The sequence below is a fragment of the Syngnathus typhle genome, unplaced genomic scaffold (genome assembly GCF_033458585.1).
Source record: "Syngnathus typhle isolate RoL2023-S1 ecotype Sweden unplaced genomic scaffold, RoL_Styp_1.0 HiC_scaffold_113, whole genome shotgun sequence".
Classification (NCBI taxonomy): domain Eukaryota; kingdom Metazoa; phylum Chordata; class Actinopteri; order Syngnathiformes; family Syngnathidae; genus Syngnathus; species Syngnathus typhle.
This window is the reverse complement of record NW_026872019.1, coordinates 38,008-65,977: the sequence shown is the minus strand read 5'-3', so window position 1 is coordinate 65,977 and position 27,970 is coordinate 38,008. Positions and strand designations below refer to the sequence as shown.

At 39.2% G+C, this 27,970-nt stretch overlaps 1 protein-coding gene across 1 annotated transcript in view; it reads left to right on the top strand.

Moving 5' to 3' along the window:
• LOC133148558 (calsyntenin-2-like) overlaps window positions 1-27,970 on the top strand; it is a gene marked incomplete at its 3' end in the record, with an annotated part of 97,918 nt that overhangs the window by 48,681 nt on the left and 21,267 nt on the right. The window contains exon 2 of the mRNA XM_061271589.1: window positions 11,551-11,673. Coding sequence (XP_061127573.1) covers window positions 11,551-11,673 — 123 coding nt within the window. The remainder of the gene's footprint in view (window positions 1-11,550; window positions 11,674-27,970) is intronic.

Here is a 27,970-nt window from a genome sequence, read left to right as displayed (position 1 = left end):
AGTGGAGTTGAATAATCTGTTAACTAAGAATGTTTTTTGATGACGTGGTCAGTATCACAAGATGTTTGAGGAATTCTTTTTTACATTAAGCCATTTTCTTTAAGTGGGTGATAAGATCAACAGTAATCATGTGTAGAAAAAAAATTAGCCAGCCAATAACTAATTTAAAAAGGCTGTAATAGCTTACTGACGGTTGAAGGTTATGACCTCCAAAATGTGCTGTTACAGTGTGCGACAGAGCATGACTGACATCATCCTGACATAACATGCGCAAGTGGCTGGATAACCTATGGTTGATGCATTTATGCTGACAGTGGGCTGAGTATATAATGCACATGCCACAATGTATCTTGTTGTGATTGACATTGGATCATGGCTGTCTGTCCACTAGGCTTTCTGCAGTTCTTGAGTTGAATCATAAAGTGCCCTAAAACCGATAGCTGCTTCACGCGAGTTAAAAGTCCTGCAAGCACAGCATTTGAATTTGAAATGTCAGGATTTAAGAAGATTGCATACTGCAGATCAAGCAGGTAGCGTGTAGCCATTTCTCATGTTTTCGTTTCCCTTCATTTGCCCCCTCCTGTTTTCCTTGTTCTATTCAATTTTCCTAAAGACAATGAAGCATTGTAGAAAATACCTGGCTAGAGTGAAGCAATGTTATCATTCGTGTCAAGTCGACAATAGAAGCTTCAGGGAGACAATAGAAAAGATCAAACCAACCTTGTTATTTTTTGTTTTGTTTTGACCTCTCCCTCCATGCGTTGATCATTGATTGACGCACAAACCTTAGATGAGATATCAGCCGTATTTTTTTTTAGGGGGGGGGGGTTATTTTCACATGTTTTTTTTTTTCCCCCAAAACTCCCTAAAATCTTAATTTATTTGACAGAGCTGTAGAGAAGAGAGGAGGATCCAGAGCAAACAGATGGAAATTTGACCTTTCTTTAATCAACCCCGTGTGTATGTGCTTGGATTTAATATGAGCATTTGCCTGAATACATTACGAAGAAGAAGCCAATCTGCTATTTATCCATTTCTACAGATGATGAGTGCTGCGCTGGAATAAGCAAATGGCTGACTTTGATCATTGTTGCTATTAACCACGACCTGCGCTGACTAACAGAGGAGCTAAAAGGTGATTGATGACTACACCAGCAGCTGCAGTGCAAGCCCAGAAATGTCTTTGCTGACTCTTGATAGTCTTACAAATTGTCACTAAATTCTAGTTCCTTTATTGTTTGCATCCAGGTTTCCTTTGAATTCTAGTCAGCTAAAAATAATACGCAGTGGGAGAGGTCTGATTCCTGACTGGGCTTTTCCTGAGTCTATCCTTAAGCTATCAATGCACCAGTAGGTTATTCCTTTTGATGCTTTCGTGCTTTTGCGCTGCAGCCAGTATCGCTACTGCTCTTGGTGGTAACCGTGTCAGATATACACAGGGAACAGACCTCAACTGGCATACCGATTAAGTGCTGCAGAGGTTTCATGTAAAGACAGGGTCATGCTACTCCGTGTGAACTCTGTCAAGAGTTCTGCCTGGGATGTAATGCGAGAACTATCAGTCGAATGGGTTATGTCATTTCATTGCAGTTGAGTGATACTGTTGCAATGCCCAAGGAGTTTCTCGTTCCACACGTCGGTCTAGGTCTAGGTCGTAATTCTCGCAATCGCTGAGGGATTGATGAAAGACACTTTAGGAGAGCTAACATGCTATTCTGCGTCACTGCATATCGTAGCGATTTTCTTTTTTCCCAAGAGTAACCGGATACCCAAACTGAAAACAATAACACCAAGATACAAACAGAATCAAAATTGAGAACCACTCTTATTGTAAAACTTTTAGAACTGTCTGTGAAATATTCATAGTAAGACGTGTGATTAAAACTTGAATTTGACCAGCAAGGAGCCTTACTTATAATTGCTTTATTATATGTTCGGTCAGAGCTGCTGAATACTGTTAGACTGCTTTGGAGGCAAATGCATAGAGCTATTCAAACTGAACAATATCTCAGTAAAAAGCCTGTTCAATCATGAGGGCTATTTGAGTGAAATTACATCTCCTTGGTGGTGAAAATTGTACCCTTAAAGCCAACCGCGGTAATTGCCTTTGTTGACCTGTCATCGCCAATACAAAATAAACGGAGTGAAGCTGCAGGGCGCAACCAAAAGTGAACCCATTCATATCACTTATTTGGAGTTTAGAATACTGTGATAAAATTATGGAGTTAGTTCCCTCATTCCAAATTGCATCCTTAGGTAATTTCCACAAGCAGAAAACATTTTTAACAAAACAAAACATGGTGAGGAACCAAGGTGAACTGCATAATAAACACAAACAACATTGATTGTATACATATCATTTTTGTACCATGCAAGTTTGTGTAAGCTCTGCATGGCTCAAAACAGTTACATTAGGACTGTATTTCCCCGCAATAGATCAATCAGCAAGCAAGACAATTGCACAAGGGCTAACTTTTCCCAGAAAGCTGCAAACAAATGTCTGTAATTCAAGCCAGGAAACTGGTGCGGAAATTTCAAATCACCGCAAAGTAATTTCAGATGTCTCTACATCCTTTTTCCTGGTATTTTTATTTACTGGCGTCACTGCTCAAAATGCATAGGCCTACTTTAAAGCTTAGCAAAACAGAAAGGTCATAGGTATAATGCGCCTGCATTTTGCTGTTCTCTCACTGCTTTGAAATGGCAATGGTTTTTAGAATGCATTAAATGTGTCTTCATAGTGGGCCAACACAATGCACCGCAAGCAGGTGTCTGGGATGAATCGATTCAATTTCATGCAGTGGTTTTACTTCCTGAACACATCTTCATGGAAACAAACAAAAGTTGAACTTGAACTCGACTTGAACTTTTATTATAATTCTGATCAGGAAGAAAACCCAGGTCCAGATATGAGACTGCAAAGCATGTTAGGATGCAAAGCTATATGTTTTTTTGTGGATAAAGCTGTGATTTGAGTCAAATGCTTCAGGGGTGAGGGGGTTCGAAGGACTCTGGGTGCAGGATTGAGACAGAAAGGGAACAGATTCTGAAACCACAAAGAGACAGACTGGAAACAGAAAATAGAGCAATAAGAACAATCAGCCAGAACACTAACTAGGATGCGCAAGATGGGCTTGACACAACAAAAAATCCAAAAAGAGCATAATTGATCTGGAAAGGTGGAGAAGTCCGAGACCGGCTTAAGAGAAGGTAGCTGCCAATCAGTGGAAGGTGCAGCTGCTAGTTGAGTCATAAACACCTCTGTGAAATCACAGACACGCATGCACGCACGCACATACATGCACGTACACGCAAAGTGGACAGGCTTTGTAAATCTTTCTACCACAATGAGGATGACAGTGTATACCTTTCTATGGGGGAAGGCCGGTAACGAAGTATGGCGCAATATGTTGCCAGAGATGCTCGGGAATATGTGTGGGCGAAGCAGACCAGAACTGGGTTAAAGGGCATCTGTAATTGGACGAACATTGCACTTATTTTACAGCTCTGAACTTGATGGTTATACTAAAATACCCGCTATTTCCCCCACAAGTGAAGCAGTGATTTAGTTTTATGTTTGTTTTTTAAGCTTAAGATGATATTGACTTGTGTCAGAGGCAGAGGATGAGACAATTCCCCCATCGCTAAGCCATTATCGTTTACACAATATTAACGAGTAAACAAAGTCATGTTGACTCTTTTGGATTTTAATCACAACCACTTTCAATAGTTTATTCCTTACAGTGTCTATAACCTTTTTAAAAAACTGTCACTGTTATTTAAAAAAAGAAATTCAATTTAAAGAATATTTAGCATTTGTTTTTATTCAATTATTCGACTCTCCATGCATATATAGGAATAGGACTTTACGTCTTTTGTTGTAATATAACAGATTTTAATATAGAAGCTGGTGTAACACTTTTTGTTGGTGTGTGCCTCGATATTTTTTCCAATGAAAAGGTGTGCCGTGAATGAAAAAAGGTTGGGAAACACTGCATTAGACTGTCAGTCCCACTCGGCCATGGCCCAAGACAATGTAAAACTGCACAGGCAGCCAATGTTGAATAAGAGTGGAGCTGGTGTCCAGAATAGTACGGCTATTGAAATAAAATAACACAGCATCTCTGTCATACGGGGCTGTTGTCTGCACAGGAAGGTCTTTGGTGCTTTTTTTTGCAAGAGCCGTATTGGGTGAAGAACATCCCAAGAGTTTGCAGCAGATTATGACGCAAAGACATTTTTTGATTGTGGTGGATATGGCTGTGGCAGGAGAGAAAGGCTCCAGGTGAAAAGGTTAGCAGAAAGCTGATGTTCTGAAATGGCAATCCAAAAGGACAAAAAGTCAGGATACTAACAGTACTGTTCTATACGGCTACACATGACTTGAGCTGAGACAAGGTGGAGTCCAAGACAGGTTTAAAAGAAGGCAACTCCGATTCAGGTGGATAACTGCATGTAGACTCCAACATGCCTGTGTTCGCCCATCCGAAAGCACACATCCACTCAGGAGCACAAGGGGTGGAATACAGGGTGCAGAGGTAGCAGACCTGACAAATTTGGTGCCAAATTTCCAAGGATTATTGTCTTTATGTAAATGAGATTGGTCCAGCACTGCCAGTGTCAAAATTGGCCACATCTTTTACCCACACAATACTCACCATCTTATAGTGTCATCAGAGGATGATAGAGCTATACTGCACATTCAATGAGTCCCTATGTTAATCACAAAATAATAGATTGTTTTACAAATAGACCTTTTTGTCCACATCTGTGACTTTGTGTCAAAAATATTTTTATGTACATGGTAGTAAAAAGCTACATTATTTAAAATGAAAACTGTATAAAATATAACTGTATATACACAACAATTGTTTCATTGATTCTATTACTGACCCCACTTGATGGTTCTGAAATAGTACCAAAGGTTTGGAGTGATGCTTACTTTCACAACAGGAAGATAATACAAGTACAACATTGGAATAACTTTGTAATGTTTATAAATATTTGATGGATGCAACAAGTGGCAAACTATTATTATATATTATATTATAAATAGCAACATATTTTTGTAAATAATCTGTCATGACTCTCCCTCAAATGTGTATGACTCACCATCTTGAACAGTTGTTACTCCCAACCCGTCATTAACTGTACATGTAGTGTTGGTGTATCTCATTATTCACTATACAGCAGTACATGTGCCGTGTGAGAAAAGCAGAGACCTGAAAGTACCATATTAGAAATTTCACATATACAATAATGGACTATGATGAGAGATCAAAATGACACAGACAGGGAATATTTGTGACTGTAATTTTGACAAAGAGGGGTCATGGCAGCTGGCGTTAATGGCATTGAACACGAATTTCCGCTTTACATTATCCACTTATGTGCATTTGGGCGTTTTTGTTTGTTTTAGCGATATTTTTATATCCATGCCACACATCTACCCAATATTTACTTCTCTCTGTTTTTCTTATACATCTCCTGGGGGCTAAGAACCACGAAGCGGTAGAGTAATTGTGCAGTCAGCCTTTTCCCTATCTTCCGAGGTTTGAAAGTCCGCATCTGAAAGTAGAGTCTCATGCAGTAACATCATCACGCAGCCAGGAACAGCTCAAAGGCAAATATGAATGATATGTATTATGTTTTTTTTTCTGTCACAAGGGGTACACAATAGCTCCGTCTCTAAGGAGGATGGAAAAAGAAGCTCATGGTAAATGTCTGACCTTTGTCTGGGCTCTATCATCTTGCTGCAGTGACAATGCTGCAGGGTTGGAGTGAAAGAAATGCCAAAACAAAAATGTCATAGTTCACTGAAGTACAATATATATATATATATATATATATTTTTTTTTTATTTTTTTTTTTTGATATGTGGGCTCAGATTTCCTTCCTTCCTTCCTCTGAGTGGTTTCCCGGACGCCTGCCTCGTCCACAACTATCATTCTACTTTTTGTGGTGTTTTATTTGCTCAGCAAGGTCCCATTGTGGTTTCACAGGTCTGTAACAAGATTGTTTAAAACCGCTACGCTGACCTGGCTTGGTACATGACAAAAATGAAAATCCTCTCTTTGTTCTAGAGCTTTTTCCGAGGTAGAAACAACCATTGGTGAACATTTTGAGGGAGACAAAGACAGGTTTAAACAAGAAGTGGATCTATTGAAGGTGTTGGTAACAGCATGGATATCTACTACATTGATAGGCTGAACAATCGGGCATTTGTCACCACACCTCTGAGGTCCAAGCAGTCTAGAATGCTAGAATAGATGAATGGCCATTGAGTTTATAGAAAGTAGGGCTGACTGCTCTGTGTTGTGTATTGCTTGTTCATTTTTAGTAGAGAGACACCTCTAAAAAATATATATGTGTATTTTTTTCATGTTACCTTAAAACCTGTTACCTTAAAACGAGTTACTTTCCATAGAGAATGGAATTAATTGTTGTTTAAAACCCTTTAATGTTATCTGTATACAAAATATTTTTATATGATAGTTCTGTGACTATTAATTATATTTTTCACATTAAAATGAACAACCAACACAAACGCCCAGTGTGCCCCTCGGCCGACATTAAACCAGGTGCCTCCCGCCAAGCTACCGGCCCCCCACAGGTAGCCTGCTTGCACCACAGCCAGAACTGAAGCACTTTCGGCTTCCCTAATAGCACAATTACTTTTTACTTACTTTAGACCCATATTGAGAGCTAATTTAGAGCAAAAAAGTTAAATACCTGCATGTATGTGCCAGTTTATGAACCGCAACATAGTTCGTGAACCGAAAGAGTATTTGTCTGAAAATCCTGTTTGTAAACCAATTTGTTCATGAACAGGCACAATCTCTGAACCAAGTCGTTCCAATTTTGGACTGCTTAAGTCCAAACTACATTTGAAGAAGGCCTAATGGTACACAAAGTTGAATTACACTATCATGTAACAGCATAGTAGCACATTGGTTCAGAACAAAATAACTTATTTTTGAGATCAGTACAACCACATTACATTTAACAGTCTATCATCAGTGTTTCTCTGTGAATTCACAAACAAAGACACTTGCACATATTGTAATCATTAATCTGAGAAGGGGCAAAATTACTTGGACCTTGGGTAAAATAGCTGAGACCCTGAGCGCAGGCATTGCTTGAGAAAGTGAAGGCAAAAATATGCATTATTTAGAAGTGTCAGTAGCAAGCAGACGTTCTAATAAAATATAATCACTCAATAGACCACAGACCTCACTCAAGGGCCTTTATGATAGGAAAAGATTGTTGTTTTCCAGCAGTGGTCTTAACCATAAATTATTAAAAAACAAAACATGAAAATGTGGCCGAGCACTGACAAGGATAACACATACTCCCGTCGCATGGGTTGAAAAATGTGTTTGCAGCTCTGAGGCCACAAAAACATAAGGGTGATACAACATAGTGGGATAGAAAAAAAGCAGCAAGCAGGTCTCTACGTACATAATTTGTGGTGTGTGAGGTCAACATGTTCGGCTGAAACTGCCAATGAAAGCATGCCGTTGGTTTGTCTGTGCCTGTACTCTTCCCCATCAATAACCTCATGACCTCACGATTGGATCAAGGTCATATGGGGCAAAATATACTGGAGGCTTGCATAATGATGATGCATTCCATAATGTGACAATCATTCAACAGACTTCATGTGCAGGTTGGTGACACTTTAATTAGCTTCCAGTCATATAATGCATATAAAAGTCCCTTGAATAAATGAGCTCACATAAAAATTGTATTTGTGTGTATATCCTGTATATGTCAGTATATAGGGGTTTATATCTAACAGAATTGGGGCCTACAGTATTAATACATGTTCTGCATATAGTACTATGTGACCAATGTGACCATTATTTGTATGAATTGATACAGCAGAGTATATTGTACAGGACACATGAATAATCTGTTATAGTATTATAAGTTAACAAATTTTTAGGGACTGATAAGTCGGTCTAGATTTTAAATTTTACTTACTCCTCATTTTGGTCATGCCGTGTAAACTGTGCCGAAGGTAGTAATTTATTGTTACTTTTTCATATTTACCAGTATATTTTGTATATTTAATCAATCAATCAACCTAGAAGTACTTATGGGAGAAAAAAAGGGGTTAAAAAAAAAAAACTAACTGACTCTGAGGGTCAACTATCTATTTACACGATACAAAGGAACCCACAACTTCAATCAATCAATCAAACCAAAATAAATGATAGGAAATTCAAGACTTCATCTACTGTCCTATAGAATCAGCTTTGAGGTTTTTGGACATCGCTATTTCCTGGATCATCACAGCTTACACACGGAAGCAAGCCAGAACACAGAGATGATTAGAGTTTGTAAAAGTCTGCAAGGTTCAAAGAAGCCATGGGTCGTTGAAATGAGGGGCGAGTCACATCCTGTGATGTTACAAAAGCCTGAAAGTCCATCATTTGCTGTGTTCCATTGATGGACATTTTTGAGGCACCAGCTCCTTGTCACTGTAATTACATGTTCGTTTCTGCTATGGCTTACTGCCTCTGCTGTGTTTACTTTTCATTTTGCTGATGGAATCTTCAAAGCCCCTTTGTTGACTTTATAAATCTAGGTTTAATTTCCTAGATTATTTTTCTATTTTAATTAGAACTGTTTCTCTTGCCACAATGACAACCTCCCACCGATGCATGTTCAGATTGCAGCAGACGCCACTAAGGAGATGGTACCCAGCGGCGCAGTTATGGTGACACATTGTGGGCTGGGTCAGAGTTTAATCAGCTGTCATAGCACCTCTGCCTTGCATAGAGCCTCCAGTCTATTCCACAGCTCACAACTTAATTGGTAAGGAAATAGCAAAGGGAGATAGTCCTGCTGACTGGCAGTGGAGGGCATCTAAGTTCTAACATTTACCTTTCATCTGTCACACAACCTGATTATATTAGCATGTACTGGTTAATAACTGTTTGGCACAACCCCTGTGGCTGAATTTAATTGAGCAACCAAAATGGTTCAGTGGCCTTTAACTCAACTCAAATGTGAGAAAACACATTTATAGAAGGTGCAGAAGATTATGCATACAGTTCCGGACTATAAATCACAGGTTTTTTTCATCGTTTGGCCGGGGGTGCGATTTATACTCAAGAGCAACTTATATGCGAAATTATTAACACATTATATCATTTCACGTCATTTTCACACTAAATAGCATGAGGGCGCTCTAAGCCTATGGAGTAATTGGAAATGCAACTGACGATGAGTTTGACGTAAGCCACGTAGAAGATGTTGGTTTGTCTGTGCATGTAGTTGTGAAAACAAAAGAGGGTGAAAAAAACAAAGTAATGGTTTAACCTTTGGCATTTTCTCTCTGTGGAAGGTCATGATATTGTAGACACGACAAAATGTTGTTTGGAAAGCGTTCTTCAGTTATGTCCAGATAAAAATCAGAATGGTCGGTGTCATCCCGGTGAATCCTAAAGCATTTTCATCAAAGGCCTCTGAAAACCCGCCCTCTTTCCATCCTAAACAAGATATGAGCAAATGCCATTTACTGGTTGGTTTTCGGCGTCAATGAATGTTGTTTGCTTCTAATAATTGGGGTCACTTGGAGTACAATTGAGGTGTGTTTTGCTTGAGCAAATCTAGAAGCGTATCCTATTAGCAGCTTCTGGAGCCTCAAGGCTGCAGTGTACATGAGTATAGCCCGGTTCAATCAAATTGTCAAAAAGACAAACATACCTATTGAAGAGAGTCTTTCACAGAAATGTTTGATATTTAGCAATGAGGACAACTTTATGTTATTTATTTTTCAACTTTCCTGCTGGATGTCTTTGTCGCATATCACTGAATCTTTAGTCAAGATTAACGATGCTTCATTTTCACTCTTTCATTGTTCCCTTCCTTTTGTTTTAATTGAAGCGCAAGATGTTCGGTTGTTTACTGTGCACAAATCCATCCAAGGATTGCTGGTTAGCCACTGTCGTTAGATATTCACTGCTGCAAGATAAACCCTTTTCTCATCTTTCACAACCTGTGGTGGACTGAATTGTTTGCAACAAAAGTAGACCATATCGGTGTACTCCAGGGGGAAGTCCCATGGTGTCAATCCACTGATCCCATTCTGCTCACATACCTTAGATTTTGTATTTCTTGTCTGTGATGGAATGCGTACGGTAAGCAATTGAGACACTTCAAATAATATTGGATAAGAGCAAATCATGATGGGGGGAAATATTGACACACTTAAGTCAACTCAAACCTGAGCTTGAACCATCATTAACCTGTCACAGCTGTATTGTTGGTCGCACCGGGTAAATAATGTCGATATCCTAAGTGCTGACTGCTGAATAACTGGAAGTGCATTGACAACCACAGAAATATTGTTGAGAAAACATTCAGGCCAGTCTTAAAATAATTGGTCCTAGCACTAATTGTCATGTCAGAATAATTAAAAGGTCCGTAGGGCAAAGCTGTATGACTGAACACAAAATCCCTAAAACACCCAGACTCAACATTAGGTATCACACGCTGTAATCACATTCACATCTTTTTGGAGTTATTCATAAATAGCGTACTCCCTAGGGCTGCCACTTTAAACTGTTTTGTCTTACTGGCAGTTTTGGCAGCAGTGATGCATAACAATTTCCCTAAAATCCAATTCACAGACGCACCAGGCTAATTGATCCCTAAAATCTTGGCTTTTGTAATTAAACCAAAAATTACAATTTCACCATTTTGGAACAAACTCATGCATATTCATCCCATAATAACATTGTATAACGTTTCCATCCATCAGTGCTTGTCGTGACTCTATCAGGGTTGTGAAATTAGCAATACTTTTCAGGTGGAAACTTAAAACATTGGTTGCAGTAATTTTAGTTTTCTGGTGTCTTGCAAAAAAGCTCTATGCAAAATTCAATTATTCAACATCTGGTAATAAACTATATGGACAAATACGTATACCGGAACACCTGGCAACTAAAACTACAAACAAGGTGCCCACAAATATACTATTGGGTCCCCGCTGAACTGTCCTTAAAATATTTTTACATTAAAATATGTTGTTGCTAATCAAGATTTACTGAACTTTCAGAACCTAGTTATGTTCTATTTTCAATACAACAGGTTGTTTCATTTTATTTAATCAATCTATCCAGGTTGTCTGTCAATGAAACACGTGTACGTGGTTCAGCACATTGCCACTCAATCCAGGGCAGTTTTAATCAATTAGAGCTCTTAATTATACCCTAAACACAGGACATTTGTTTAAACATGGGTGTCGATACAGCTCAGTTGGGAGTGCAGTGCTGATTGATCAACTAGGACCCATTGCATTGAAACACACAGGGGGGTTTGACAGGAGGAAAGAACATGCAAGAGAAAGTAATTGCAATGGAGATTAGTACAATAAGTGAGTGTGAAAGAATAACAAAAACATTCCTGAATATTTGCTGAGTCATACTTTTGTGTTGTTGAGTACAGATCATGTACACGTCTCCCAGCCTATAAAGTCTTGCCATTTCTGTTGCTGCAGCAGTCTATCCCTCACATTTCATATTTTGTCTCCCGCAGTGAATAAACACAAGCCATGGATTGAGACGTCATACCATGGGGTAATCACTGAAAACACTGATGTTGTTCTGCTTGATCCTCCTTTGGTGGCTCTGGACAAGGATGCTCCCATCCCATATGCAGGTAAGAAAGCAATGATGAAACCTTATTGTTCCAGTATACTCAACTTTTAATTTTAGCGTTACCAAACTTAAAGCAGCCATTCCAAAGGCATCTCCACAATATATGAATCTTAAATTGATGTTACACACATTGGTTGAGTGCTTAGCAGGGATGCATCACAGTTTGTGATTTAAATTATCTTACCCCTCTGATTGGGGCAATCATTAAATCCAATAAGTCCTTAAGAACCCATTTCATGGTTATTTTTTTGTCTCCAATTACCTCCGGTGGGTGGTGAGAACTGCAAGAAAGAATAGATGACTGTGACTGGATTAGAGTATACCCACTTTGTGACACTTCCAGCTTGTCCAAAGGGGTGCCAGCTCTTGTGGGAAGGTGTTAGTCCCTGCCAGGCTGCTAATGTGCCCCTTGCATATGTTTGGAACCTGTTCAAGTCTTTCAAGCTGGGCATGATTAGTGTGTGTGTGCAGAGAAGGTCCAGAAAGTAAAAGAACGGCCACAGTTTGGCTGTGTGTGTCTCTGTGTGGGTCTTAGTGGTCTAGTAGTCAGTTGCCAATAGTCTGAGAGGACTTGCTATAAAAATGACCCTTCAGATTGAAAGGAAGTAAATGCTAAAACAGTATGGGAGGTCAGCTGGGTGACCAACAACGACTTAGGTCCTGACAGAAGACGTTTGTATATCCCCCAATCTATAAACATGCAAGTACTATATAAGGGTTACATTCCACTTACGGGCCTCCCCGTGTGAAGTTTGCATGTTCTCCCCGTTTTCCGGGCACTCCGGTTTCCTCCCACGTCCCCAAAACATGCTTAGTAGGCCGATTGAGCACTCCAAATTGCCCATAGGTGTGAGTGCGAATGAGGATGGTTGTTCACCTCTGTGTGCCCTGCGATTGGCTGGCAACCTGTTCAGGGTGTCCCCCGCCTACTGCCCGATGGGCCAATAGTCTCCAGCATGCCCACGACCTGATGTGGAAGGAAACCGAAGTGCTCGAAGAAAACCCACTCTAGTTTCCTCCCACATCCCGAAAACACGCAAAGGTGACCAAATCACGCGCTGGTGCGAGCACAACTATTAGTTGCACCAGTGGGAGCACTAATGCATTTACGATGAACTACACCAACATTAGTGTTCAAATCATACAAATCTTAATGAGTGTTTTGCTTTTGGGATGCAAATGACCGCAGTAGTTTGAGTTCAAGATGACAAATTGTTCTCTTTGCCATTGTTCACATACTCCGTTATTAATGAACTACTAAAATGCAATCAACTTTCTCAATGAGCCACACAAATGAAGCACATAGACTTTGTAATGGGATTTTTCAGGGCTTTCAATTTTTTTGTCTTTTGATGGCTAACAAAATCAACAGAGGAAGGCAATATTTATTTTGCTGACATTTATTGATAATGTCAGGGTTAGGGCCATTATCTGTTCATTCCACAGAGAAAGGGGAGATTCTAAAGAAAGGCACTGCTTTATTAAAAAATAGAAACGGATATAGAAAACGGCTATTTTTCTTCTATTACTCGTTTGGTGAAATTGTGGGTGCTTATCAGCTGAGTGAAGCTTTTGCGTGCTCCAAGGGCACGTCTTAAAGCCACAAAGTAGATATAATAATTGAATTAAGATTTATCATTATTTGTATTAGTAGCAAAACTAGTAGTGAAGTATTTTTGAAATAATAAGTGTGCACAAAATAATTACAAAGACTGGATGCATGGCTGTTCTGATAAGAGAATGATATAAGAAGAATGAAGAAAGTAAAAAGTGAGCTGTTTTATTAAAGACAATAGATTTTGGGGAATGGCTTATTTATTCTTTTCTTTGCTAGAAGTGTTAGTTTAAGGGTAAACAGTTCCAATCCCGCAGTCAAGAGTGGAGCTCTAAAAAATAGACATTTAATTGTGAGTTATAATGTAGTATTACAAATAAATATAAAGATATACAATTAAAATGACTTGAAATAGAGTTGCCTTCTATTTGAATGTTGTTGATGTAGACAGGCTTGTCGGTGTCATGTTGCAAAATCTCGTTGTAAGGCACTCGAAACATGACTGTACAAGATCGGTCACCTGAATCCAATCTGCTCCCATAGCCCCCGTCCAGGAACTTGTGACAGTCCAATTAAATACAACTGCATATCAGGAAGGTTAAATTATTGTCATCCATCGGAGCATAAAATTGAGGAGCAACTCGGGAGAAGCAAGCGGAGATCTGCACATGCACGATTGACACGCATGATTGAGAAGTGTTTGTTGGTGCCAGAACTGCAAAAGAATAAAGCTTTTTATCAACATTCAGTGTTTCTACAGTGAACTGTCGCATAGTCTCAGCTCAGTAATCGCAAATTAAGCTATTCACTTAATCATGTTTCAAAAGTCTTTTTCTTTTAAAATTATTTTGTTTTCCTTACAAAATCCTGTCAACATTATGTAAGACTTTTAATATAAGGTCTTTAATTGCAACATTTAATGTTTATGTCTGCACAGCCAATGATAGCAACCAAACCTCCACTAAGCCAAAATGTTTTGCGATTGACATCCAACACTAGGATAACCAGGAGCGGCTAGATAAGACAAAGGCACCCATGTCCTTGTTGGCGTACTGAGTAAACAGCAGCAAAACAACAGGATTTGTAACATTAGCTCAGCCGAACTAACCGAACCAAGCCACAAAAACAATCATTTTTTGATCCAGTGGTCTGGCAACACTAAGTATCAAAGCTCTTGTAGCACTGAACTGATATCTCGCTCAAAGTCAGCAATAATGTATAGTGATTCCTGCGTTCTACTGTGCATTCAAATGTTCATTGTCTTACACCAGCCTGCACCGCCACAGTCATTTATCATCATTATAGTCATTATGATAATTGCCATCACCAGCAACCTCATCAACAGAACTGTTGATGTGTACATACATGGACAGTAATTTGTACCCTATGTTAGTCTTTTAGCTGTAAGCCATTTATTATATTTTGAATGGTACAACCATTTTTGAAAATGTTTTAACTATGAAAGTGTTTTGAGGGTCATAAGTTGTGATATATTTATGGTATAAACTCTCCATTCGGATAAATATTACATGCCTTCCAGGGGAGCATCGGTTATTTACAGAAATGTGCTTTTCGCAGCATGACTCTGTTCCTATCCCGTGCAAAAAGTGGATGTTTGGTAGACCCGTGTGCATTAGTGGTTATTCTTGGAACTTATCCCTGTTTTTTTTTAGCAATGCAAGAAGGATAACCATTGAATTATTGTGAAATATCTTTCAGCCTTTTACAATAAGGTCTCATTATCTAGCCGCTGCTTTGCCAAAGGCATGTGTATGTTTCTGGCTCCATGTGATGAAGAGTGAGAATCAGAAGTGGGGTCCGACAGGTGAGAACCCTGGCTGCAGGCTATACATACTTGCCAATGAAGGCTTTTAGTATTTAATTCTTCATTTCCGTTTTTTCACACTTGCAAGCATTCACTTCTGACCCCTCTTACTGTTCAGAAATCTCCATGTATTAAACCACTTCTTCAAATGTCCCTGCATGGCATTTTCTATAGTGGATATTAAATGTTCATTTATGTACATTCTTGAAGGGATAAACCTGTTTTATACTACAGCAAGACCGTTAAATACAATTAATCTAAAGCTTCCTCTGTTTAAGTGATGCAAATATAAAGTATCTCATTGCTATGCTGGAGCTTGCCACATCAAAGGTGAAGCAGAGAGCAAGACCAGGCAGTAAAAAGAAGTTCTCCTCAGGGGTACTGATACTACTCTATGCTGTGCTTCCTGGCATGCAGTCATTATCTTGTCTATATTTAGTTTATTGGCTGTACAAACAAGCCCTAGGCTTCGTCTCCCTCCTTGCACAGTTATTGATAATAATATGTGCTAAACAATAAACTAAACTATAAAGCAAATCTCATTCTGACATTTGGTTCTGCTGCCTCACATGAGTTAGTACAAATAGTGTCGTTTAGACGAGTGGGTGTAAAGGCTTTCACTTCAAGTGATACAACAAGTCTGTCTATACTGATTTGATTCAGAGTTTGAGTATAGGTAAAATGCTATTGCACATATGCAATTTTAGCCCCTTTAATTATCACAAAAACACACACATCAACATAGATAGTATGTTTAGATGTATAGATAGTACATTAAATTTAATTATATATGATTTATTTATTTATTTATGTCTACATTCATACATTTAGATTTGTGTATCTATGTACATTTCATTTAATGTGCAACCGGCTGTGGTCAAAGACACACATTGATATATACTCACACACACGTGCACACAATACTACTATATGTATAGCATGACTCCTTTATACTCTCTGTGGCAAAGAGTATAAAGACACACGACAGTGTGAAGGCATTATTTCTCTTGAGGAAACTATGTACACCTACCACTGATGTTATCGCAGCGGGATCACGTCCTCAGTGATGTAGAGAAATAGTGAGTTCAAAGGGCCCGAAATAAAGTAGCTCACCGAGTTCTGTGACAACACAGACAGACCCACTTGAGACTTACTGAAAGAGGTCTGAATATATGCAGGAGGGGCATTCATTAATGCACGTATAAAGTAGAAGAAAGAACTCATAGATGTGGGCAAGTGTACTATTTCAAGGACCCTATCAAATTTGTTGAGTTCTGAATACATGCAGGAGTAGCATTCATTAATATACATATAAAGTAGAAAAATAACCCATAGATGTGGGCAAGTGTAGTATTTCAAGGAACCTATGAAATTTGTTATCTTTTTCATCAATTACAATGTACATGTTTGATGGTCTCTTAATGCCTTTCATGCACAGAACACATCAATGAAATTGATAAGACACAATCATACAGCTGCAAAAAAGTAATTCAGAATATACTTTCAGAGAGATGTTTGATGAGGGCCATGAGCAACAACGGCTCATTTTTCGAACCACATTTGAAGGCCGAAACATGCACAGGTACTCATCAAACTTTGCATGCACATCTAGAGTGCCAAAAATATTTTAAAGTCGCCATCTATGATAACTCACCCAAAACATGCCCGCGAGAGACTTAACGCGGTGCTATTGCGGTACATTTGCCACGAAAATTGGCAGGCTTGTAAAGCAACCCAAGACACGTCTTAAAATGTACAAGAGGTCAACTTACTAAAAACAATAAACTAAAAAAAATAACTTTGTTGACATCAAGCTGAAGGGAAAAAACACCACTGCCACCTACTGCAGTGATGTGTAACTACACTTTATTTCAGTACACAAAAAATAACCAAATGACATGTACATAATAAAGCATCTGCTGAGCGATAACAAAATGCAGCAACTCCTAAACAACGCTAATAAGTAATAAAAATCTGATTGACCACAAATAAAAAACGGAATGAAATCATTATATGAAATAAAGAGCCACAGTGATGTTCTGCTCTCCCACTATTGTAAGAAACAAGGCTTTAATTGTCTATGTAAATCCATCCAGAGGCTTGTTATTCTGCTCTCCACTTACCCTCAGGTCTGGCATGATGTGAGTCACAAATCACAAGAGTTGATAACCAACTCTCTCAGCTCATAAATGTTTTTCACCTTCATCCACAACCCAAGTACGATTTCCAATCCAAAACAATGCGCTGCTCATACATTATTGGCAGTGATGACTAACACATACATGTTAAACTTGCAGTGTAACCCTGCCCATCAGCATTACGCCAGTTTATCAGCATAGAAGCTTATCTGACAGATGAACAATCGTGTTCAACTTCTGCTCTTGTCCACCAGTGTCATTTTTATGCCCCTAGCTCTTCCCTGCCATTTCCCCCTTGCCTGATTCCTTTTGAGATACTGACGTTTCCGCGCAGTCAGGCAGAGTAAGAAATATGGTAAACACTCAGTGCTGTGCTCGCCTTCATTGAAGCTGTCATACTTCATTGATATGAAAAGCCAAGAGGGAGCATAAGACGCTAAGCCAAAAGAAGGATAAAGAGGTAAAAACGAACTAGTGAGGGGAATAAAGGGTTAGAGTGTTTATCATCATCTGCTCTGCACTGAAGAAAAGTGACAAGCGGTACTGATAAAAGAAATATAGAAAGTGATATATGTGGCTTTGGTATAAACTTTAACGGCCTAACCTAGAAAGGGAGCAATTTGCCAAAATTTAATTAACTGTAACGTGATCAATCAGGGCACTAAAGGATGGAGCCCTTCCAGTGGGGCAGGCTGCCAGCCTTTCATCCTATAGCTCATTTTGCCTTCGCTAAGCACCAAAGAAATGCAGCAAGCAATACTCCTGACTCTTCTCGGTACAATACATGGAAGATTCCATTTCCCCATTTCTGACAGACGTTTTTCTTTCGAGTCATCAGTTTTGTTTTGAGACTTACATTTTACTGGGGAATTGCATGGTCTTACATTTGTGTATTTGCTTGGAGTTCAAGCAAAAAGGCAGAGGAACATGCACGGAAAGGCAAGGAATGCAGAAGTTCGACATTTGTGCGACACCAGTGAATGATGTTTGAATTGATTGGCATCTCGGGCTTATCTGAAAAAGCATGACATCTTACATCAAATTGAAAATCAAATTTGATCAACTGGGTTTGTTATGGATGTCGATGAGAACGACAAGAAAAAGCCAGTCTCACCACTATCCATGGACAATGACAAGATAAACCACACAGGGGAGAACAGGAGAAATCAAAATATGTAACTGAATCAGGATTTTGCAATAACCTGCAAGTCAGAAGACTTCATCGACAAAAGAAGTGTGGAGGAGGAGATGAACAGAAAAATTAGCACAAGAGACACTGGGAAGCCAAGAGGAGCTGAAGGTTGAACTGAGCAGGTTGATGGTGATAGCATGCAGAGTGACGGCCCGCAGGCCGACACCGGGTGCTCCCCGCTGGGTCTTGGTACGCTCTGACAGGCAGAGAAAGACAGGTAGACCAGAGTACATGAAATCATAAAGGGCAAATCAAGTGTGGGGTATCGGTTAAAAAGACAAAAATGTGTTAGCGACAAAGGCAAAGAAAGGTACTAGGGCTTGACCAAAACAAATGTGATCCAACTAAGTGGAACATGCAGCACAAGCAAAAGAAAATGTGACATTTGACAATGGTCAGAGCCAGCGCAAAGAGCGAATTAGACTGATGAGACAAGGCAGATCTGACCATGACATGAGTAGCTGGAGCTAAATGACACAAAGCAAAACTGAATTTATTTAGTCCCAACAATGCCAACTGCAATGTGTGTTGCAAATATATTCCATCATTACCAAGGCCACTAAAACGGTCCATGAATACAGAAAACAGTCTGGATACGTGAAAATAAATGACAAATTGCTGACATACTGTATATTATCCTAGCCTCATTGTTCCACTTGACCTTTATAACTCACTCCTAAGAACAAGAACCCTAATGTTTTATCCTCAGGTTCCAATTGATCAGAGATGCACATGGAAACAGTGCATGGGCAATCCTTTGGAAAAAAGGAAGGTGGTTGATAAAAAGGTGATTAAGGTCATTGGCCCTGAGAATGTGGAGCAAAGTGACTTATATCAGGGTTAGGGATTTAATGGAACTGTCAACGTGTAATGTATTTGTGCCTCTTGTTTTCCTGATAAATTTGAAAGTACTCCAGAAGAACTGTGATCAGCTCGCCTGGGGGTCTCACTAAACAGAACAATAACTAGCTAGCACACCAGTGCCCTTTATGTGAAGTGACTCATCAGCACTGATCCAATCCTTGCGTAAATCACAGAAATGTGATCGATAGCCTCCACTAAATGATGACTCAACGTGTGTGGAAAGCCCGTCACTGATAAGTGTAGTCTATGCACCTGCATGATGGATGTTTGCAAGTGTTCTTGCCATCAGCGCTGTTTTACAGGCAGTGAATTGTGGTCACTCTGACGGACAGGCAACCTGGGGCTCAGCCAGCTGCTGGCACGCCTGGAAGCATCTGGATTCACAATGACAGCAATAAGCACCATATTGATTAAATTGTTTCATAAGGCCCAAGCACTATTGATTCGTTCTTTATTCAGAATGAGAACATTAAGAAGTACCGTATTTTCCGGACTATAAAGCTAAACTAAAAACAGCCTTATAGTCGAGTGCGCCTTATATATGGACCAAATTCCGGCCCGCGGGCCAAATGTGTTGTCTGATTGCATTAATGGTGTGCCTTTAGTCCGGTACGCTTTATATATGGACAACGTTTTAAAATGGGCCATTCATTGAAGGTGCACCTTATAGTCCGGTGGGCCTTATAGTCCGGGAAATACGGTAGTTTTTTTAAATATTGAAATTTATACTGTATATAATGTAATATTTCTTATAGAAAGTACCTTTTTTTATCACAGCAGGACAAAACAGTTCCCTTATGTCCTATTAGCATGTCAGTGGCATGCTTTTGTCACTATACCATATGGATCAATAATTGCAGACATATGTATTTCTACAGCAGTCTTTCACTTTTAGTATCATTTCTTGTCATGTTGTAATTTATCCATTTTATGCAGTGAGCCAGCCCAGCTCATATATTACTGAGCCAATGGCAAGCCCTTTTGTTGGACTGACAACCAATAACCATCTGGCCGTCTTCTCTTCTGATTGCTCGGCAGGCTGCTTGCTTTTAGTTGTGTTAGCAGAGCCTCGGGTTTTTGAAAACAAGTGACAAAACAATAAAAGCATTTTTGTGACACATCGTCAAACACAAACAGCCTTTCTCCAGCGACAAATGCACTATAAGTCAAAGTGTTCTGTTCTATTTCAATGTTTTTTTCAACCAGAAGTATGCAAACACATTGTTAGGGTTATGTAGATATTCATATAAAAAATATATTTTCAATATGACAAGTTAATACAATAAAATGGTATGTGCCTTACAAGGTGTCAGCGTTGGAGACAATAACCTGTTGCTCACCGGAGCCAAAATCACAACAGCCGTATCTGTCAGAACAACTATGTCATTGAAGCTAAGATGACTGACAAAAAAAAAAAAAGAGTAGAACTTCAAAATTAGGTCTGATTATTATTCTGGTGAAGTGTTTTGTCCCTGATATTTCAAGTTCAAATGACGGGTTGAGGTGGAGGTATTGAAAGGCGCACATCTTTTTGAGGTAAATCCCGTATTTGTGGTCAATTGAAGCATTCGTTGTTTTTGTTATGTTTTTATTTAGGTTACTTGTTTCTTTTCAAGGCAGAATTATTTATTTTTATATTTAATTTGAGTTAGAAAGTAGCCTATGCTTTAATACTCAGTTGTTACCTTCTACTTTTTGGAGAATTATCCCCACTCATAGGGGTTATGTTGTGACAAAAACATTCAGGGGTATCCAGGAAAAAACTGTTCTATTCTATTCTATTCTATTATTTCATGCTAATCTCTGATTGCCAGAAAACTGGCTAATGAAACCATATTCACCCCCACAATGGAAGAAATTGAATCGCATCATAAATTGTGGAGGAAGCATTTTATCACCAAGCTTCTTGCAAACTGGTGTGAGGCATTACAACAAATACCCTCCGTGGAAACAGATGATTTACTTGATTGTGTAATTTCACACTTCATGGTCTTGCAGGCACTCCAGAAATTCAACTTTTAGTATCCAACTACCGAGATACATCTTTCATGGGTAGCATCTAATGTTTAGCGCATTCACGTTCTAATCAGGGCTTCGATCTTCTTGTTCTTCACACTGGGAGAAAGGAACTGATGTTGCTTTTCTTTTACCAAATCAGTCTGTTGTGATGTAACAAGAACGGCATAACGTAAACTAATTCATCACACCATTGTTTGTTCTTCAAGATACAATTAGTGGTCTTGGTAAATAGTTTTTCACTTGCACCTTAGGACCTCAAAGTGCTTCACGTTGAATTCATATTCACCTACTGATGACGCAGCATCAGGAGCAACTGGTTTCTGTATCTTGCTCGAGAAAACGTCAACATGGTCACACTAGCCAGAGATTGAACCTGCAAACTCTGGATTAGGAGATGACCACTCACTCCACCAGTGAGGCCAGATGATTTTTCCATCACTAACCACATCCTCCCGGCTGCCTCCCGAGTTTGACAGTTATCATATTTATAAATGAAATACGATAGCATCCACCACATGTTGGCAGAGCTCCGAATCTGTCAGTGTGTGCTCTGATAAAATCCACCAAAATCGTGTTATACTACGTGAGCTAAAATTTAGACATGGTTACAGCTTTCGTAAAGGTTAGTCCGCTTTCAGCAAACCAAAATGTCAGGTACGGGGGGGGGGGGGGGGGGGGGGGGGGGGGGGGGGGGGGGCTTGTCAAAGGAAAGGCTGAAATGCCCAGCATGGCATAGAGTGATGAACTCGGTTCCCCAAAAAGTGCATCAACGCTTGTGTCAGCACGGAAATCAGGATTCGGCAGTTGTTACACACGGGTGCCGCTGCGCTCTACTAATGTAGAGCCCATAGTGTTCGATTTGCACTGTTTATTTCATTTACTTTGCGATTGATTGATTGATTGATTCTCAGCAGAAAGTCAGTGGAAGTTTACTGTTTGTGTGTTCCTGCGAGGCTTTTAATACTCTCTCAAATACTTTTCAGAGACTCCCACATGCAACCTTGAGAGCTGATTGCGGCGTGGATGCAAATGAATTGATTCCCGTGTAAATGAACTCATGATACAAATCTATGCTAAGTGGCGCCTGTTTAATTTTATATTGATGAATGAATGGCTTGACGAGAGCTCAGAATAATGGTTTATAATGAGATCCTCTCTAATTGCAGAAACATTGATTGACTGTTAGGGCAATCTTGCAAGGATTGTGTTGGAACAATTTCTGTTTCTGTAGAGTGGAAAGATTGTCGAGCACAGGTGACCATATAAGGCCTGCAGTACATTTCTGGCCCATTGTGCGTCTTACAATACATTTTTCTTTTCTTTTTTTTAAAGAAAACAATTGATGCAATTGTTGTGATTGATATGATTGTAGACAAACAGAAACACTGATAATTTTCAGAGGCTTTACGACACTCCCCCAAAAGTATTGGAACAGTCTCTTTATTTTTGCCGCCTGATTATATATGGGTTTGATATCAAAAGATGAATATGAGACATGAGAACAAGACTAACTTGTCCAGGGATCTGAATGTCATACACCAATTAAAAGTGTTTTGAAACAGAACATACAAATTTTAGTTGATTTGTTTGCTAGGGTTTGTCCCTGCGATCTCCTCCGTAGTTGTTAAAGTACAGTACATGTTTTACAATTCACATGGCCTAAGTGTGGAGATGTAATTGGTCAGTCTAAAATCTTCAATTTATTTCCGCTGATAAACTCTTTTTTTGTCAATTTTTTTTGGGTCATTATCTTTCTGTGTGATGAAGGATCTCCCAATAAGATTTGTCGCACCATTCATTACAGTGTCAGACTAATTAATTTTGTAGCTGACATTATCTGTTGCATTACTGAAGATTAACGAGTCCATCCCAGAGGAAGAAATGTAGTCCCAAGCCATCACATTACTTCTCTACTGAGTTTCACTGTAAAACAAAGGATTCATATTTGTAAGCGTCTGTATTTTGGGTCAAATTTCCTTTTCAATTTGGTGATGAAACCTGGATGTGGTTTCCTCTATGAAACGTTATACAAGTAAACACTGTAGGTTGTGCTATCTTCATTTTTTTTTTTTTTTTTAATGTCAAAATTATTTTTGTCACTCTGCAGTACAAAGAAATGGTCTGACTGTTGACTTTGGAGATGAGTTTAAGTTTAGTGAGCATTCCATAAGTTCTGGAAGTATTACAAGTAACATGAGCCTCATTTTATGATTAGCACATAAGCATTCTGAATGTATTCTTTGGGAATTCTGTTAGTGTTGAATGACTGCAAAATGAACTGAATTCTGACAGGACCTGAATCAAATAAATATTTTGAATCTGAAGTTCACTACTACTGTATCATTGGATGCATTTAATGCTTCAAACTTACTTTGCACATCTTGAAAATATTGTGAGTGTAGATCCACACACATACATAAATGCTAAAAGTGTTCTTTCAGTTGCATGTCAAACTTCCCCAGGGAGCATCTGTGACAGAATCCGACTCTGAACCTCCTTGCAGTGAAATCCCAGCTCTTTTCTTTCTCCCTCCTCATGGTTTTCTATTTTAGATGAAAGAGCCCTCTCCAGCCCCTCTCTCAGTTGTTCTCTTCCTCTTTTTGCTACTAAAACTGTTCTGATCTCTTATCAGCAATATCAAGAATGAACGCATTTGAGAAAAGCAGATTTTGGTTTTTCAAACTCTCAAGGGGGAGTTGTATAGGTAGAATTGTATAAGTTACAACAGTAGTGAGCCTGGTGCCATGGCGCAATAGACTCTAGATTGATTTACAGTATAAATTTGAGATCCTGCGGTACTCTAAAATATACGAATGAACATAAAACAAAAAGGTTCTGAAAGTGTATTCTCTTTTTTGGAAATTATTCTTGCCATTAAATTGTATCCAGTTGCAACGTGTGTTTATTCGTCTTAAATGAATTCATAGCTTGCAGATAAATGAAAAAACAGCTTATTCTGCTGTATTTATTGATATCTACAAGCTAGTGATGTTTGAAAGAACCAGTTTCCTTTCAAATCCAATCCTGAGAAAAATTCAAGAGGATACTGATCCAATATTGATTACATTGTGTAATACTCCTAAAGGAAGCGATACATTTAAAGTAGGGTGTTTTAAATCAAATATTGATAACGAATACATGAAGACTAATTTATTTACTTATGTAATTAGGTGGCAGTTGGACATTTCCGTTTTTTTTTAACAATTCTGAGTGACTTAAAATTGCTAGCCAATACCTAACCCCCCAAATAATTCCTCAATGTTTGTAAAGATTGCATTTTCAATTATTCACTTAATAATGAAAGTAAAAAAACAATACATAAATGTTCTTCTTCTCATATAAGATAATCTCAGTGATAATCATTATTACTCAAAGCTGAACTGAGCTATTTGTTAAAGCATCTGTTGATTTTGCTACTTATTCAATAACTCAATTAACCAAAGGACGCCTAAAAGCAACAGTGCTTTGAGACACTTCAAGCTTCACATTTAGTTCCTCTGTAAATGAAAAGTGCCTACCTACTGTTTTGAAGGAACAGCTCTGTGCCCTCCTCTTCTGTCTGCATCGTTGCCTCACCATGCATACCTTGTATTCTTTCTTTAACCTGAAGGAACAACAACAGCAAGTCATTACCATTTTTACACAAACATGACAAATCGCATCTTAGCTGTTTGGAGCTACACGAGGTCCACACATGAGTCTTGGTTATACACTGACATATTGCTAATGTACAGAGTCACATTGGAACAGAAATATTGACAAAACAGACTTGTGCACTTAAACAGATTACACACTTAACTAAGCGTAAGGTAAACTAGGCCTCAACAAATGCATCTAGTCTGGCTCAGTAGTTTTGTTCCCACTGTGATCCTATATATATTAAGGTGGGGTCGGAGCTGGCACATTCGATCTTAAATCATACAGCAAGATGGCTTGATTTATCTTATTTTGACCTAGTTTGTTTTGTGGCACTCCTGTCTGACCTTTTGACCATTCTTCCAGAGAACTTCCCATATGGCGCTTTATCCACAAAAAGTGGTCCTCAAAGCACACTCACATTCATCCACCTTTGTACACATTCATACACAAGTGGGATGCTCCTTTACTGCAAGGCAGTGCCAGGTCCACTGGGGTCAAATTAAGGTCGCTCGAGGACTCTTCGACATGATCACTAGGGTTGACGATTGAACGTAGAAACTTCGGGTTGGGAGATGAAGATTTTACCACCGAGCCATGCCGTCCAGCTGGTAAGCATGTTGCCTTGTTTACAGCTGCTGAATGGTCAATCAAGCATTTAGCTGCAAAGTAATAACACAATCTATCAGATTGACTACTGCTGTTCAAAAAAGGAGGAGCACCTTCCAACCGAGGCAAGCCCTCGATTGCAGTTCACTTGCTAACAAAAACATGCGAGACATGTCGGATGCGACACTATTTCGGTATTTGGTCTGCAGCTAGGATAAAGCCTGTCACTTCACATTTTAAATCACTTAAAGCGCTTCATCTTGGATAGACATGTCACGCCCGGTAGACATTTGAACAAAGTTCGACAACGATAAACCTGCGGTGGCACCATTATCTAACTGGCAATGAACTGTAGGCGGTAGCCATGTTTACACTGAACATGAAGGACTCGTGAGGTTAAATTTCTCCTTAACTTGACTCACTGTAGTCAACTGTGTCTAAATTACAACCTGTAATATCGTCTTGTTAAAAAGCTCAAAGCCGTTGTCAAGTCGGCTGACTCAATGAGCCAGTGGGATGGATGAGGTCACAATAGCCTGTGGAAAACAATGTCCTCGGGTGTCAATTCTACTACTGCTGCTGGCAGATTGTATCTTCAGGGAGGAAGTCAAGAGGAAAAGAAAGAAATTGTAGAGTGTGTGGAGACAACATCAGGAAGTCAGGCATGTGTATGATAGGGAATAGCCACAGAGAAAATGTGATTTTGGTTTCTGGGAACTGTCTCCAGAATAGACCAATACAATGACTTCATGTTTAAATCGAGGCATCTATAAAAGGAAACAGACATCAGTGTATGCATGTGGTAGTCTGGTTCTTTTCCCTCAATGTTCATTCTCTCTTGTAATTCAATTATGCCACAATAAAAGTAATAAAAAGAGATTAAATCCACTACTGTACAGTAACTTAAGTGACTGTTCAAAATGGACACTACATGCCTCACTGAGAAGCAAGAGAACCAAAGAAAGTTTCAATCTGCAATAATAACAAAGTTCTCTTCTGGAAATCCGATTAATATTTTTGGTGTAATTCTTCTCTTATGCAAGAGGTGCAAACATTCAAATGTTAATTCCCATGTTGTTTTGTTATTCTTGTTATTGTAAAAGTCTGTCTCTGAATATCTTTTCTTTCCGGTTTGAGGCAAAATGCAGAATCAAGGGGAATTATTGAGGATACGCGATAGATACAAAGCATAGGTTTTCTCTGAAGACTGTGGCTTACTCCCACATTAAAAAAAAACCCTGCAATATAATAATAGTGTAATAGTGAATGCGAGTGTGAATGGTTGACTGCATGTGCATATGGGATAGGCGGTTGTCGCTCCCTCATGACATTGATGATGAGAAGCAATAAAGGCAGAAGATGGAAGGATGGTCTCACATACATTTAGGCAATTTATTTGTCTTTTGATTTCAATAGAGCGACAGTGCGTACAAGAGCAGATGACAGAAACTAGCTGCATGGAAGATACATACTTGTTGTATTCTTTTGATGCCTACTCCTCCCTTCGAGAGAAGATCCTGAGAAATGTAGCTGCATATAGCAACTATTGTTATGTTTAGAGGATGGGACACCAAAGATAATATAATCATGGGGATTTTAATATGGGCAAGGCTGAGCAGATGTCACTCTTGTCATTTTCGATCATTTTCCTCTGAGGACATGATCACACCAGCCAATTAGGATACCTCGCCCTTCAGTATCTACTCGAGCCAAGAAAATGTGTGCATGTGTCAGTTTCCACATGCTGTTTACACACTCCAAAGTGATCCCCAGAAATCTACACACACTCCATACATTTCACCTTGTGGCAGTTACCTTCAGAGAGCTGCCTGAGCAAATGAAAACTATTTTGTCAGAGGCCTGTTACTCTTTAGGTCTATTGTTACAGTGAGGAAACCAACACAAAGAAAGCAGAGATGCGCTAAATGTAAACATGAAATGATACGGATGATCCGAGGTTGCCATGTCAGGGCTGCCTATGCCTCATCCTAGCATGTGCAAACAAGGCCGGAGTCACAAAACAATTTGGAATGCAGACAGGACAAGGACTCTCATTCGTAGAAACATGGATAGAACGGCATTGCACGTCTTGAAAACTATAATCCATGAAGAAATGATGGTGCTGATGAGTGGTGCAGGGAATCCATGGAGGGATGGTGGAAATTGTGTTGAAGGCTTGAAAGAGAAAGTGGTAGAAACAGTCGGCTATTTGTTAGTATACGTGTGCTGTAATGAGTGTGCTAACTTTAGTATGAAAGTCAAATCGGTCAGGTGAATATTTCAAACATCTCCTCAATTTTACCAACAAGCCTTCCTTTGCAGACTGTGTGCACGTGTGCATGCGTGTGTGTGTTTGGGGGGCAACTATAATCTACAAGCAACACATATAACTAGTTTGTGGAAACAGAAGTTTCAATTGTCAAACATCACACCAGGGTTTCACAGTGGAACATGATCAGT